Below are 14,988 nucleotides of genomic sequence, written 5' to 3'. Positions count from 1 at the left end.
TTTTGATTTACAGGTTGAATCTCTTTAAAATTAATAATAGCTGGCATTTATATGGCATCTTAAGGTGTACAAAGAGCTTTACAAAAATATTATCTCATTTGATCCTCACGGCAACCCTTGAGGTAGGTGCTATTATTATTCCCATTTTACAGATGAGGAAACTGAGGCATACAGTTAAACCTGCTGCCACAAAATATAGTCATACTTGAGACTTTTCTGATAAGTAGGCTGGAAGCCTATCAAAATCAGAAAAAGTCCTTGGAAGACTCTTTGGGCAAGTAACAGTAAGCTCCCTTTTTTAAAAAAAAATATGTAATTTATTTATTTTTCAGTTCTCAACATTCACTTCCAAAAGAATTTGAATTCAACATTTTTCCCCATCTCTCTTCACCCCCCCCCCACCCCAGGACAGCATGCACCCCATCCACCCCTTCCTACAGCCTGTCCTCCCTTCTACTACCCACCTTTCTTCCATTCCCCTTCAGCTCTATTTCCCTATAGGGCAAAATAAATTTCTATACTCCTTTGCCTGTAGGTCTTAATTTCCAGTTGCATGCTAAAACAGTTTTTAACACTCATTATTAAAGCTTGGAGTTCCATATTCTCTCCCTCTCTCCCCACCCACCCTCATTGAGATAACAAGCAATTCAATGTAGGTCATACATGTGTAACAATGCAAAGCACTTCCATAATAGTTATGTTGTAAAAGATTAACCACATTACACTCTGTCCTATCCTGCCCTCCATTTATTCCATTCTCTCCCTTGACTTGTCCTCCCACAATAGTGTTTGCTTCTGATTATCCCTTTCCCCAATTTGCTGTCCCTTCTATTATCTTCCCTCTCCTATCCCCTTCCCCCTTGACTTCCTGCAGGGTAAAATAGATTTCCATATCCAATTGAGTGTATGTTATTCCCTCCTTAAGCCAAATCCCATGAGATTAAGGCTCACTTATTTCCTTTCATCTCCCCCCTCTTCCCTTCCATTGTAAAAGCTCTTTCTTCCCTCTTTTATGTGAGATGACTTGTTACATTCTACCTCTCCCTTTCTCTTACTCCTAGTCCATTCCATTCAACAGTAAATTTTATATTTTTAGGTATTCTCCCTTCATATTCAGCTCACCCTGTGCCCTCTATGTATGTATGTACACCCATGTACATATACAAACCTACAAAAATATAATATACACATACATACCCATACACACCTACATATATACGTGTGTGTGTGTGTATTCCCTCTAACTGTCCTAATATTGAAGAAAGGTCTCATGAATTACAAATAACATCTTTCCATGTAGGAATGTAAACAATTTAACCCTAATGAGTTCCTTAAGACTTCTCTTTCCTGTTTACTTTTTCATGTTTCTCTTGATTCTTGTATTTGAGAGTCAGATTTTCTATTCAGCTCTGATCTTTTCAACAAGAATGTTTGGAAGTCCTCTATTTCATTGAAATTCCACTTTTTCCCCTGAAGTATTATACTCAGTTTTGCTGGGTAGGTGATTCTTGGTTTTAATCCTATCTCCTTTGACCTCTGGAATATCATATCCCACACCCTGCAATCCCTTAGTGTAGAAGCTGCTAAATCCTGTGTTATCCTGGTTGTATTTCCACAATACTTGAATTGTTTCTTTCTGGCTGCTTGTAATATTTTCTCCTTGATCAGGAAACTCTGGAATTTGTCTACAATATTCCTAAGAGTTTTCCTTTTGGGTTCTCTTTCAGAAGGCAATCAGTGAAGTTTTTCCATTTCTATTTTACCATCTGGTTCTGGAATATCAGGACAGTTTTCTTTGATAACTTCTTGGAAGATGATATCTAGGCTCTTTTTTGTTCATGGTTTTCAGGTAGACCAATAATTTTTAAATTATCTCTCCTGGATCTGTTTTCCAGGTCAGTTGTATTTGCAATGAGATATTTCACATTGTCTTCTATTTTTTCATTCTTTTGGTTTTATTTTATAATTTCTTGGTTTCTCATAAAGTCATTAGCTTCCATCTGCTCCATTCTAATTTTTAAAGAACTATTTTCTTCAGTGAGCTTTTGAACCTCCTTTTCCATTTAGCTAATTCTGCTTTTTAAAGCATTCTTCTCCTCATTGACTTTTTGGACTTCTTTTGCCTTTTGCGTTAGTCTATTTTTAAAGGTGTTTTTTCTTAAACATTTTTTGGGGTCTTCTTTAGAAAGCTGTTGACTCATTTTTCATGATTGTCTTGCATCACTCTCATTTCTCTTCCCAATTTTTCTTCCACCTCTCTTACTTGATTTTCAAAATCCTGTTTGAGCCCTTCCATGTCCTGAAACCACTGCATTTTTTTTTTGGAGGTTTTGGATATACAACCCTTGACTTTTATGTCTTCCTCTGATGGTATGCTTTGTTCTTCCTCATCTGAAAGAATGGAAGAAAATACCTGTTGACCCAGAAAGTAACCTTCTATAGCCTTATTGTTTTTCCCTTTTGGGGGCATTTTCCCAGCCAGTTACTTGACTTTTGAGTCCTTTGTCAAGTGGAGGGTATACTGTAGGGACCTGTAAGCTCTCAGTTCCTCCAAGGTGGCACAATCAAGGGAGAGGAGTTTACTCCTCTCCTGGCCTGCACTCTATCTAGTCTGAGAGCAAGCACAAGCACTCTTTTCTCCCCAGGATCTGAGTAGAATTCCCTCTCCTGAGCCTCCACCAGCTCCACCACACCAGTACTTCTCCTCACCCCAGGACTGCTGCTTAGGACTGAGACTCAGATGGGTCACTCAATGCCCCCAGGGTCTTTAGGCCAAGGACTTAAAAAGTGCATGCTGCTGCCGCAGGGGCTACCACTGTGGTGTTGGGACTGTGTCAGACTGGCTTCCTTCTTACCCAGGTGAAAGAGCTTTCCTAATGACCTTTGAAGCTATCTTTGGCATTTGGGGGTTGAGAAATCTGGGAACCACAGCTGCTACCTGTGATTCTGTTCCCTGAAGCCTGCTCCAGTCCTGCCCTGCTGTGTGACCCAGGCTAGGCTGCTGCTCCACCCTGAGCCCAGTGTGATAGACCCTTCTTGTCAGTCTTCCAGGCTGTCTTGGGCTGGAAATCTCTTTCACTCTCGTTTTGTGGCTTCTGCTGCTCTAAAATTTGTTTAGTTATTTTTTACAGATATTTTATTGAACAGCTCCCTTCTTGAAGTACCTGCCTAGCATATGAGACATATAAATAATTGGAATCCTCTCTGAGCACTGAAAAGGGGGTGTGTTATGGAGTCACAACTCCTGAAATCCTGGAATAATCCATTTCTAAATACTCCACCTTGGGCGGCTGGGTGGTACTGCAGTGGATAGAGCATCACGCCTGGAGTCAGAAAGACCTAAATTCAAATCTGACCTTAGACATTTACTCTGTGACCCTGGGTAAGTCACTTAATCCTGTTTGCCTCAGTTTCCTCATCTGCAAAATGAACTGGAAAAAGAATGGCAAAGCACTCCAGTATCTTTGCCATGGAAACCCCAAATAGGTTCACAAAGAGCCATACATAACTGAAATGACTGAACAACAAGAGTTAAGTTCAAATCTGACCTCAGAAACTACCTGTGTGATCATGGGCAAGTCATTTAACACTGTTTGCCTCAGTTTCCTTGTCTGTAAAACGAGCCAGAAAAGGAAATGGCAGACCACTCCAGTATCTTTGCCAAGAAAACCCCAAGTGGGGTCACAAGAGTTAGACATGACTGAAAAAAATGACTGAATGATTCTTTGACACCAGGCCACTGTCTAAGACTCATTTTATAGAGAAGAAAAGTAAGGCTGAGAGAAGTGAGTGTCTGAAGCAGGACATGAACTCTGGTCTAGTCTTCCTGACTCTTGGCTCAGTGCTCAATCTGCTGTGCCACTGTGCTGCCTAGTAACAATAGGGAGAGAAAGCAGAAGAAACCCTCAAATTAGGACCTGAAATGAGGTAGGGCACTGGTCCACTTTTCAGGAAGCTCTGGAACCATCGTTTTCTTTTCCCTCACTCTGAGTCTTGCCCATAAAGTAATTTCAAATTCAAAATTGTATATTACAACTTCAGAAGAGCCCTTCTAAATTTCTCCTTTTTCTTAATTTGGAATTATTAATCAATTTAATATGCTAATTAGCTGCCATTTTTTGCAACAACAATTGATCTCTATTTTTTCTATCAAAAAAAACCAATGAGTTAAAATTTCCCCCAAATCCAGGCATACACAGTGAGAAAAGCTCCCCTAAGTCAGTCTTTGACATTGTTTTGAGCCCTAATAAATCTTTCCAAAAAATAACTTAGTCTTGTCGAACTTTCCATCAATAGTATGAAGAGATGTTAAAAATACGAAGGTGTAGTATCAAAACTCAGGCAGTCTTTAACTAAACAGTCTGTGGTTTGGAAGGTAATGAGACCTCTTTTCCCCAGTCCCAGCTAATACAATGCACTACATCATGTCTTTGAAGGTAGGTTAGACTTATAAGCTGGAGTAAGTCATGTATTCATGTGTTTGTCTTAAAATTTTTCTATCATAGTTTGCTTTTAAGACCAAGCTAGAAACCAAAACGTTGGGCCTGGCAAGTTTTAGTACACAGCTGAGAAATCTTTGCTTAATTAACAAAACATGCACAAACTATTTGTAATCAAATGTCAGTAGGTAAGGCAATGCAAACAAACTTGGAATATCTTTTTAAATTTGTTTTGGCATTCATTCTTTTGTATTTCTTACATTACTGTCACTTCCCAATGACCCTCTCTGCCCAACAGAGCCCTCTCTTTTAACAAGTAAGTCCAGTTGAGCAAAACAAATCAACACATTGACTGTGTCTAAAAATGTGTGCCACATTTTGCACATGAAGTCCCGACCTCTCTTCTGATTCTTGGAAATTCAGTCCTACTTCGTAAGGTTATTGTGAGGCTCAGATAAGAAAAATGTATGTAAAACTTTTTGCAAACTTATTAGTGCTAAAGAAATGGGTTTTTTTTTTTTAAATTTTGGACTAGATCTATGATTACATTGATCCCACCTTCCCTCCCTCCCTCTCCTCTTGCATATCAGTATCTGTTCTGCAGTTTAGGTTTTTGAGAGTTGCCTGGCGGGCATAGATAGATGAAGGGATTTTGCTAGGGGTCCCATAGTCAGTAAAAGACAGTGTCCAAGTCCTGACTGAATGGGATGCACAAGTGGGATCCGTTAGTGCTGTCTGCTGGGGAAGCACTTTTGGTGCTGAACTCATATGGGAGCCACATTTCCTGCCCTGCATGGATCCTGGGAATGATGAGTGCTAGGAATACAGAGGAAAAAAAGTGCCACATCTTAGAAAGAAAATTAATGTAATTAATTCAGTGCACTAAACACTTACTAAACAGGTACCTGTGCAGTGCCCCACATTAAGTACTAGTCAGTTTCCTGAGTCTGAGTCTGAGTATATAAAGATAAGTTTGGTGCCAAGAAGAGGTGACCAAGTGTGGGGTCAGGACCCACATGAGACCAGGTGAGCATGTCTGTGTTCTGCAGGCTACTTTGGGTGGCCATCTCTACTCCAAGGGCCTAAAGAACCCCTGGTTCTGGGAGCTGGGGTCCTGCCTAAGCAGTTTGCACTGCACTATGAAAGGGAACGTGAGTTGCTGGCAAGTTCTTGTGTGCTCAGGCTCAGAATGGTTCACAGTACCTTTGGCAAAGAGATTGCTTCTTAAGTGGGCATAACCTTCTAACAAGCTTTTCTTTATATGCCTATTTGAGATACACAAGCACAGCTTAGGATCAGCTTTGGTTTAAACAAAGATATTCTAGTAACTCCAGAAAAATTCAGAAATACAAATGAGAAGGTAGTGTTAAATTTCTTCCCTTTTACAAAGAAGAATAAAGAAAATTGGGTGAGTCTGGAATTCTGATCTTTCCCCTTACTTAACTGGATATTTTCTGAGTCCTTTTAGCTTCTGTCAAAACCTTGACATCATTTAAATGTTAGGGTTTTTCTTTATTTATGGAAATGGGCTTCCCTATGAAGAATATGGCCTCCAAGCTCTTTCATTCAATTTTAATGACATCCCCTTCACAGTGCCAGCTGGTTGAGCAGCTATTTACGTAATGAGGGTTTCTGCATTAAGGCACTTATTGTCATAATCTTTATTGCCATAAAGTAATATAAAACTGCTAAAAATCCTTAAAATCCTGGTCAAGGGAGAACCTTAAAAACTTCAAATCTGGTTAAGTCCTGCTTAGAACATGGAAATCTATTCAGTTACATTCCAGACGCTATAATCAGTACTCTGAGCTAGTCCCTGTCCTTAACAGTCTTCATTGCTTAAGGGTCCATCTGCTTCCCACATACTTCATTTAAAGAGGAATATAAACCGAGATAAATTGTCGTTCCCCTAAAATCTTCATTTCCTTCAAAGCTCAGCTCAAGTGCCACCTTCTACCTAACCCGTTGTCTCCCTTTCTCCTGCCCCCAGGCATTAGTACCTTCCCCTCCAAAATTACCTTGTATTTGTTATCTATCTATCTATCTATCTATCTATCTATCTATCTATCTATCTATCTATCTATCTATCCATCCATCCATCCATCCATCCATCCATCCATCCATCCATCCATCCATCTATCTATCTATCTATCTATCTATCTATCTATCTACTCATATAGACTGATGTCATCTCCCCCGTTAAAATGTAAGCTCCTTGAGGGACTGGGCTGTTTCATTTCTCTTATCTTTGTATTTCTAGTGCCTACCACAGTGCTTGGAATAAAGAGGGTGTTAATAAGTGCTTATGGTTTGATTATACTGTATTTAAATAAGGGGTGTGGAATTTCTGTTTAAAAAAATCCACTCTTGATTCTCTCTTGTAACAAGGATCAGAGATCAAATTGATAATGGAAATCCAGAAGTCCTATGTCTGCCAGATGTCACAGTCCCTTAGCAAACATGCAAAAATTGGCACAATGAAACAGGTCTGAGTACCAAGAGATGTGCCCAAGCTGTGCCACTGGCAGCAAGCTACAGCCACTGTGACAAGGAAAGGAACCCAAGGGCTGACTGGGTACATTCACATACTGGATACTCTTTCAGTAACCCAGAATGGACCATAATTGGCAGCTTTCTAAGTTTTTCCTTTTGCTTTTCTGTCATTAGCCTATCTCCAGTCAAACCACATCATGGGCTGGGGAGAGAAAGCAATTGAGCTACGCTCTGCAAATGCTGGACACCTGGAAGGAGTTTTTATGCACAAGAAATCCCGCAAGCTCAAATATCTGTGTGAACGAAATGACAAGGTACGTATATTCTGGAGAAACAACCAGCAAAAGTTGGAAATTAATTAGTTTAACCAAGTGAGAGATGTGCTTTTCCTCACTGCTTATTAAGAAAGAACTAACCATGCTTCCCCAAAAATGCTTAAACCCAATTGGTTAAAGGAGTTGGAAAATTAACTAGTTTAACCAAGTGAGAGATATGCTTTTCCTTGCTGCTCATGAAGAAAGAACTGTCTGCATAAGGTTGCCAAAGGCAAATTCACCTTTCCCAGCAGAAATAGCTGGGGCATTTCTTGATTGAGTAAATGATTAAATGTGATTTTCAAAGAAAAACATTTGCAAGAAACATCAAAGATTCCAGTCATGTCCCAAGCAGAGCTTAGCCATTATTTCTTTTACAGTAGAACAGGTTATTGTATTTGAGCCACAGGCCCTTTTCTTTTCAGATTAAAATAAGGCCTTTAAACAGACTATAAGAGCTTTTTAAAGCTGTCTGAGTAACCCAAAGTAAAGTGGAGGTTTGGCATCTGCCTTTGATTTGATCAATATTGACAACCAAAGCAAATGATTTCAGGCAAGAAGGGAGGAGGGGTGAGAGGGCAGAGCTTAGGATGGGGGACCTTTGTCAAGCTCAAGTTAGAAAGCACATGAGGCTGAAGGTGGGCAGAAGGCAGGGCCAGTACACAACCAAGGTGACTTATAATGAATGAATGCATTAATCAAGTGAAGCCACAGAGTCAGAGTCAGAATCCCAGGCGAAAAGCTTTAGAGGTGGCGAGTTCCTTGGAGGTCATCTAGTCCAACTGCCTCATTTTACAGAGAGAGAAACTGAGGCCCAGGGAGGAGAAGGGACATCTAAAAGGTCACATAGGTAATAAGTGTCAGAGCAGGGATTTGATTGCAGGTCTTTTAACATTAAGGTTAGTGAATTTTCTAATGCATCATGCTGAATGGCATCTTTGATTGGCTCTTTCAAGTATGCATATGTTTCATTAGATGAAAAAAGTGTCATCACAGATCATAGCTGTCACTAAGAAATATATTACATGTACACAGTCCATCCAAGCAGCTCCTTAGCAGGAGAGCCCTTCCACCACATCTGAGGGTCTGCTCTGTATGGTCTGTGCTGAGGACACTGGGGAGTAGAGGGGGTGCTTTTAGCTATTTCAGGAGAAAAACAATGTATTCTGGGCTTACTTCAGGACTTTTCACTTTGGCCCATTCCAAAAGAGTACATGAACTGTCTTGATCCTAGTGGGCAGAACCAGAGGCGGTGGGTGGCGATTATATAGAAGTAAATTGAGGCTTGATGTCAAGGTGGGGAAAACTTCTTAACACTTAGAATGGTCGTGAAGTGGAATAGGCTGCCCTAGGAGGTATGGTGGCTCTCCCCACATTGAAAGTCTTAAATAAAGGCTGGATGTACCTTTGTCCAGGATGTTGTAGCAGGGAATTAATTGTTGCTCAGGCATGGTTTGGACCATGTGGTCCAAACCTTCCACCTCGAAGATTCTTTGCTTCTCAAAGTATCCCTGGAAATTTGCAGTGGCCACTTGAGATGCCACATCAGAGGCCTGTCTTGTGGCAGACATAATGTTAGCAAGTTTGAGTTCCTAGGGATATAAAGTGAAAATGAGTCATTCATTATATTTTGCAATAAATAAGACAACATTATCTCCCTGGTCTTCATTCCAAAAATCTCACAAAAGGTATCAGATTTTTAGAGACATGAAAGGGAATTTTTGAACCCCCAGTGATCAGGAACTACTGTAAGAAGTCCCAAGTAGTGATGATTCAGAATGAGCTTGGGCTGCACTGTCTTTGACAGGCAGCTCACAAGCTGTCATCAGAAGAATAAGTGTGGGAGTTGGCAGAGTTGGTTTCATCTTGTGACCAAGGGCAACAAGAGAAGTGGTCTGTAATGTAGTGCACCCAGGGATCTATCCTTGGCCTTCTGTTATTCAGCATATCTATCAGCAGCTTGAAAGAAGCAATTAAAAGGGATACAGTAGTTAGGTGGTGCAGTAGATACAGTGTTAGATCTGGAGTTCAAATCCAGTTCAAATGCAGTCTCAGACACTTTGTAGTTATATAACACCGGACAAGTCCCTTAACTTCTATCTGCCTCAATTTTCTTCTCTGTAAAATGAAGATAATAATAGTACCTGCCTTCCAGGGTTGTTGTGAGGACGAAATGAGATAGTATTGGTAAAGTGCTTTGCAAAAAATCTATATGGATGATGATGATGAGGAGGAGAAGGATGATGATGATGAAGAAGAAGATGAAGAAGAAGAAGAAGAAGATGAGGATGAAGATGATGATGATGACGATGATGATGATGATGATGATGATGATGATGATGATGATGATGATGCTAGCAGATTTGTAGGTGAAAAAAAGCTAGAAGCAGTAGCTAACATTGGTTGTCTGTGTCAGGATCCAGAAAGGTCTCAACAATATAGAGTAGTGGACCAAATCTCACAAGTTGGAATTGAATAGGGATAAATGTAAAGGCCCACATGTGTGTTAAAACAACCAGCTTCACAAGTACCGAATGGGCAAAGGGACTATTTGTCTGAAAAAGATCTGGGACTCAAGTCACCAGTGTGACATGGCATCCAGAAAAAAAGGCAGACAACAGTTGTGAAATGGTACCCTGCCCTAGTCAGACTGCATTGGAAATAGAATCATGGGCTGCAACACTGGAAGGGACTTTAGTGCAACCTCCTTGTTTTCCAGATTGAGGAAATTGAGTATTGTGTTCCATTCTGGCCACAGCATTTTAGGAAGCACATAGACTCACTGGAGTGTGTCCAGAAGAGGGCAATCAGGATAGTGAGAAGCTCTGAGCCCATGTCCTGTGTGGGTCAGTTGGAGAAACTGTAGAAGAGAGTACTTAAGCACAACATGATAGCAAACAGTCTTCAATTCCTTGAAGGACTCTCATGTGGAGGAGAGATGAGACGTGGTCTGCTTGGTCCAGAGAGCAGAACTAGAAGTAACAGGGAAGGGGGAGGGGCAGAGTTGAGTTTAATGTAAGGAAAAACTTGCAAATGGTTAGAATTGTCCCCAAGGGGCCTGGGCTGCCCTGGGATCTAGTGGGCTCCTCGTCCCTGGAGGTCTCCAAGCAGAGGCAAGAAACCCACTTGTCTGAGATACCGTAGAATAGGATTCTTGTTCAGGGATAGGTTGGATTAGAGGCCTCTGGGATTCTGTGATTAGTACCCCATGTATTAGAAAGTGATAACATTGCGTTTCTTTTAAAAGAGTGCAATTCACCTCAGACTTTATACTAATTCAGTCTTCTCCTCCTATCCCTTGCCCTGACCCTCATTATCTAAATTAGTAAGTTTGGATAAAGTTTACACAGTAGGTGGTGTTATTCTCATTTAACATGTGAAAGTAAATTGAAATTGCAGTGTTTGGCATTTTTTCTCTTGCTCAGATACCAGGTTAAAATTGTCTGAACTGCCAGCTAATGATGTCTCAACTTCTCTCCTTTTTTTTTTCTCCCCTAAGGTATTCTTTGCCTCTGTCCACTCTGGTTCCAGTCAGATTTACTTTATGACCCTTGGGCGAAATATGCTCTTCAACTGGTAAATGCTGGAAGAAATGGTTGGATATTTCCAGGGATTAAAACCGTGTCAAATACAATGAAGTTTGCACACATGCACACGTTTGCACTTTTCATCTGCAAATATCTTGTCATTCATTCAGTTATCTTTCTGTTATAATGTTCAGGAAAACGATGAAAACAAACATTCAGCTTATAATGTAGCATAGAGTAATTCCGATGAGAAATGAAGCTTATAGAGAATTGTTGCAAGCTCTATATATACTCTCAAAGGAGTGTACTCTCTTTTATAGAATATTTTAAGCTTTATTACTTTAACTTTTGATGTATTAACCTTTATTTACTTAGTAACTCTGTGTGGATTTTACAGTGTAGGATTGAAAAAACCACCCCCCCCCCCGCAAAAAAAAACCTTCCACAAATGTTATTCCAGGCAATTTCTGGAGCTATTGGCATTGCTTTTTTGTCCAGAAGAAAAAAATGAGGCAAATCAGAACTAATTTTTGAAAGCTAGAACCAAATGCTAAATTGTAAGATAGAGATGACTGAAACAATGCTGAAAACCAAACAAAGGTGGTGCTTTGGTTCTTGGAGCACACAATAACAGAACAGGAGAAAGTTACATCCATTTCACCCCTGCAAAGTTTAAAGACCTGGACTTTGTCAATTTTGTCAAGACACAGAGTAATAATTATCTATCTATATTAGTTTTTCCCCATATTATACCCATTTCCCTGTAGTGTAGACTTTTCCTCTGATACTTGGTCTCCCATGAATAAGATCCTAAGCCCCTATCACTGATGGTTTAAGAAAAGAGTCTCTCAAATGTTGCATAGGCAATGGCTGCTTTGACAACTCATGGATGATATACTTGGATTCTTGGCCTGCTAGTCAGAGACTGAAGAATGGATTTTTGCAATATTTTAAATTAGGTATCTATTAAAATTTCCCTCCAAAAAAAGACTGACACCACAATTCTGATCCACTCCACTTTCAAATTTGCTCTCTGATTACAAAGTGAACAGAATCTATTTCCAATGACTATTGAGTAAAGATCAACAATGTGGTGTAGTGAACAGACTCTGGACTTGGCACCAGGAAAACCTGCATCTGACACTTAGCAGGGAGGCCCTGGACAAGTCACTTAACCTCCTTGAGTCTTGGGCAATTCTAGATTTGTAGTCAGGGGACTGGGGTTCAAATTCCAGCTCTGCCATTTAACACCTGTATGACCTTAGAGCAGTCACTTATCCTTCCTAGGTCTTACTTTCCCCCTCTGTAAAATGAGAGGGGTGGACTGGATGGTTCCCGGGGGCCCTTCTAGCTCTAGAGCTAGAATCCTATGACTAACAAGTTTTGAATTGCTCAAGGTCAGCGGAAGGCATTTCAATAGTTATATTTACCTGTCGATATACTATAAGTCAGGCCATTCCAACACGTATATTAAGGGTGCTGATTGTCTTTTTATAGCTACAAAAGTTGCCAAAGAGCCAATGAAAAGGGAGGAGAAAAGGAAAGAAAGAAAAACATTTCAAAAATACCCAGTATAGTCCATTACCAAGTAAATGAGGACTTGTCTCTAGAATTTCCTTTATAGACATTTATATTTTCAGGGGTTTGTATCCTGGCCACATAAAGTGGGATTAAACTTGATAACATATAATCTTGGCTCAGGATTAATGAAAGACTAGTGATTTTTTGTTATCCTTAGCTACATATATAATAATTTGCTTTCGAATGAGTAGTACTAGAAATTCAGAGGCTCATCTGAAATGTGTTGGCAATAAGTAGATGAAATATTTTAGTTTGCTTAAATTCTTTGTAATAATTAGACTGAAAAGTTAAGTCTTGTCCCATTTCTACTGTGCCTATGAGTCCCAACGTGAATCAGGTGTCCGGGATGTCCTATGTGGTATACCACGGAAGCCATCCAGCTAAGTGGCAGCAAGTACCTCTATCCCCCATCTGTCCTCAATCCCACAGTGATTTTGTGATTGATGGGAAAGTGACAGAGCTGCCCGTGCTCCCTCCACCATCTCTGGCTATCCAGCATATATGGATTTTCCAAGCTACCTGTTTGGGTATAATGTGTGCGCTAACTTTCTCATGTGTGCTGTCAACATAGGCACGCATGGTTACTTAGCACCTAGTGCCAGAAATGGAGATTTTTTTTTTCCTTTTTCTCATAGCACAAATCAAAAGTTTGGCACACTATATATTAGCAATTAGGAAAATGTGAATCTAAGAATTGAAGAAATCAATGTGATTGTGATCTTTCCATAACTGTGATAGTAATATAATCTGAAGAATTGACATGCGTTTTAACTGCTGACATCTGTATTGATTTTTTAAAAAAAGAAAATGCACTTTGATGTTAAATAATTTGCTTCAGAGTATAATCTTGATTATCAGTACAAATTCTTACCTGTTTGTACAGCCAAGTTCCATGAGCCAGCTCAAAAGACATAAAAAGAAAAAAAAGAACGTTAGTTGAACTTGGATTGGTTTGAGGCAAATGAGACATGCCATGCTTGAACTTGAGAAATGTGCATTTTAAGTACTGCCTATGATAATAATAATTAGATACATTTAAGTTGAATTCATGCTCAAAACTTATATAATTAATTTCTTCTGCATAACATACTTGCTCAGGAAAAAAAATTGAGAGCGATTTTGAAAAATGTACCTCAGAGGACTATCTCTTTTTAAGTAGTCCTTGGCCATAAATGTTCTTAGGTGCTCTGGGCTCTCATTCTGTAAAACTCTAAATGTTTGTGGGATGATTTTCTTTTCCTCTAAAGGGAAAAGAAGAACCATTAGGAGAGAAGTTCTTTGAGATGCCCCTAAATATCAAAGCAGGAGAGATTGCAGGTATCAACCAGAAATTGGAGCAGAGTTAAGAGTTTTTCAGGAGGAAGGATGAGATAAGGATCAGTGGACTAGAGTGACTGAGAGTGACTTGTCAAGATGGAAACATTTAAAGAAATTGAGCACCAATTCTGGTGATCAGACAGAAGGAAGTGATGGGAGTGTTTTGTTAGGGCCAAAAGACGCAAGGCCCTCAACAACCGTTAAGGTAGGAAGCATGGTACAATGGGAAGAGCTCTGCATTTGGAGTCTGAAGACCTGAGTCTGAATCTTTGCAGGTTCTCGTGTGAGCTTAATCAAGTTAGCTAACCTCTCTGGGCATCAGAGAGCTTTATTTCTCTGTAAAATGACAGGGTTGGATGAAATGAACTCTTATGTTCTTTTCCAACTCGAATTCTATGAGCCTAAATTCAATCAACAAGCATTTATTAAATGCCTACTGTGTGCCAGGCCCTATGTTAGGCACCAGGGATACAAAGACAAAAGCAAAACCATCCCTGACCTCAAGGAGCTTATGGGGGAAAATAATACGTGCATATATATGTGTGTGTGTGTGTATGCATGTACATGTATATATAGGTATATGCAAAACAGATACAAGCTATTTTGAGGAGAGAGGGCAATAGCAGGTGTGGGGACGAGGAAAGGATTCATGTAGAAGGTGGTACTTGAGTTGAATTTGAAGAAAACCAGGTGTTTCCAAAAGGTAGAAGCAAGAGAGTGCATTCCAAGCATAGAGAACAACCAAAGAAAAGTCACCGAGATGGGAGATGATGGAGTGTTATGTGTGAGGGAGAGTGAGAAGGCCAATTTGATGGAAACCTAGAGTGTGCGGAGGGGAGTTACGTATGGGGAGATGGGAGAGATAGGAAGGTCAGGTTGTGAATAGCTTGAAATGCCAAACAGAGGGGGCTTGATTTTGAGCCAGATCCTTATAGACAGCATGCCTACACTGCAGAACCATTGAAGTGAAGTGATTTACAAAAAATAGATGGGGCTTCACTGTGTCCCCCCCTCCTCAGTCAGGGAGGTAGGCTTATCACACTGTGTTCTGTTCGGCATGCTGTGTCTTAGGAAGAGCTTTGTGAAGCTGGTGTCCATCTGGAGAAGGATAGTGTGGATGGTAAAGAGGCTAGAAATCATGCCTTATGAGTAAGGAAACTAGAAGTGCTTAGAAGGCAAGGGAAGATGTAAGGGGGGCATGATCCCTTTCTTCAAATAGATGAAGGGCTGTCCAATAGAAAAGGTACCAGATTGATTTCACTTGTCCCAGAGGGCAGAACAGAAATGAATGGGTGGAAGTTAGAGAGATTTCAGCTC

General features: G+C 40.2%; 1 protein-coding gene across 3 annotated transcripts in view; it reads left to right on the top strand.

Moving 5' to 3' along the window:
* The window catches only part of LOC140515640 (mitogen-activated protein kinase kinase kinase kinase 4-like), a 238,508-nt gene extending 227,227 nt beyond the window's left edge, over positions 1-11,281 (top strand). For all 3 annotated transcript variants that reach the window (XM_072626441.1, XM_072626440.1, XM_072626439.1), the window contains 2 exons: positions 7,107-7,246; positions 10,746-11,281. In XM_072626441.1, the coding sequence (XP_072482542.1) occupies positions 7,107-7,246; positions 10,746-10,826 (221 nt within the window). In that variant the 3' untranslated portion in view covers positions 10,827-11,281. The remainder of the gene's footprint in view (positions 1-7,106; positions 7,247-10,745) is intronic.
* Positions 11,282-14,988: the final 3,707 nt, after the last annotated feature.

Source organism: Notamacropus eugenii, chromosome X (genome assembly GCF_028372415.1).
Source record: "Notamacropus eugenii isolate mMacEug1 chromosome X, mMacEug1.pri_v2, whole genome shotgun sequence".
In the NCBI taxonomy this organism is placed as follows: domain Eukaryota; kingdom Metazoa; phylum Chordata; class Mammalia; order Diprotodontia; family Macropodidae; genus Notamacropus; species Notamacropus eugenii.
This window is presented reverse-complemented; position numbering and strand designations above follow the sequence as displayed.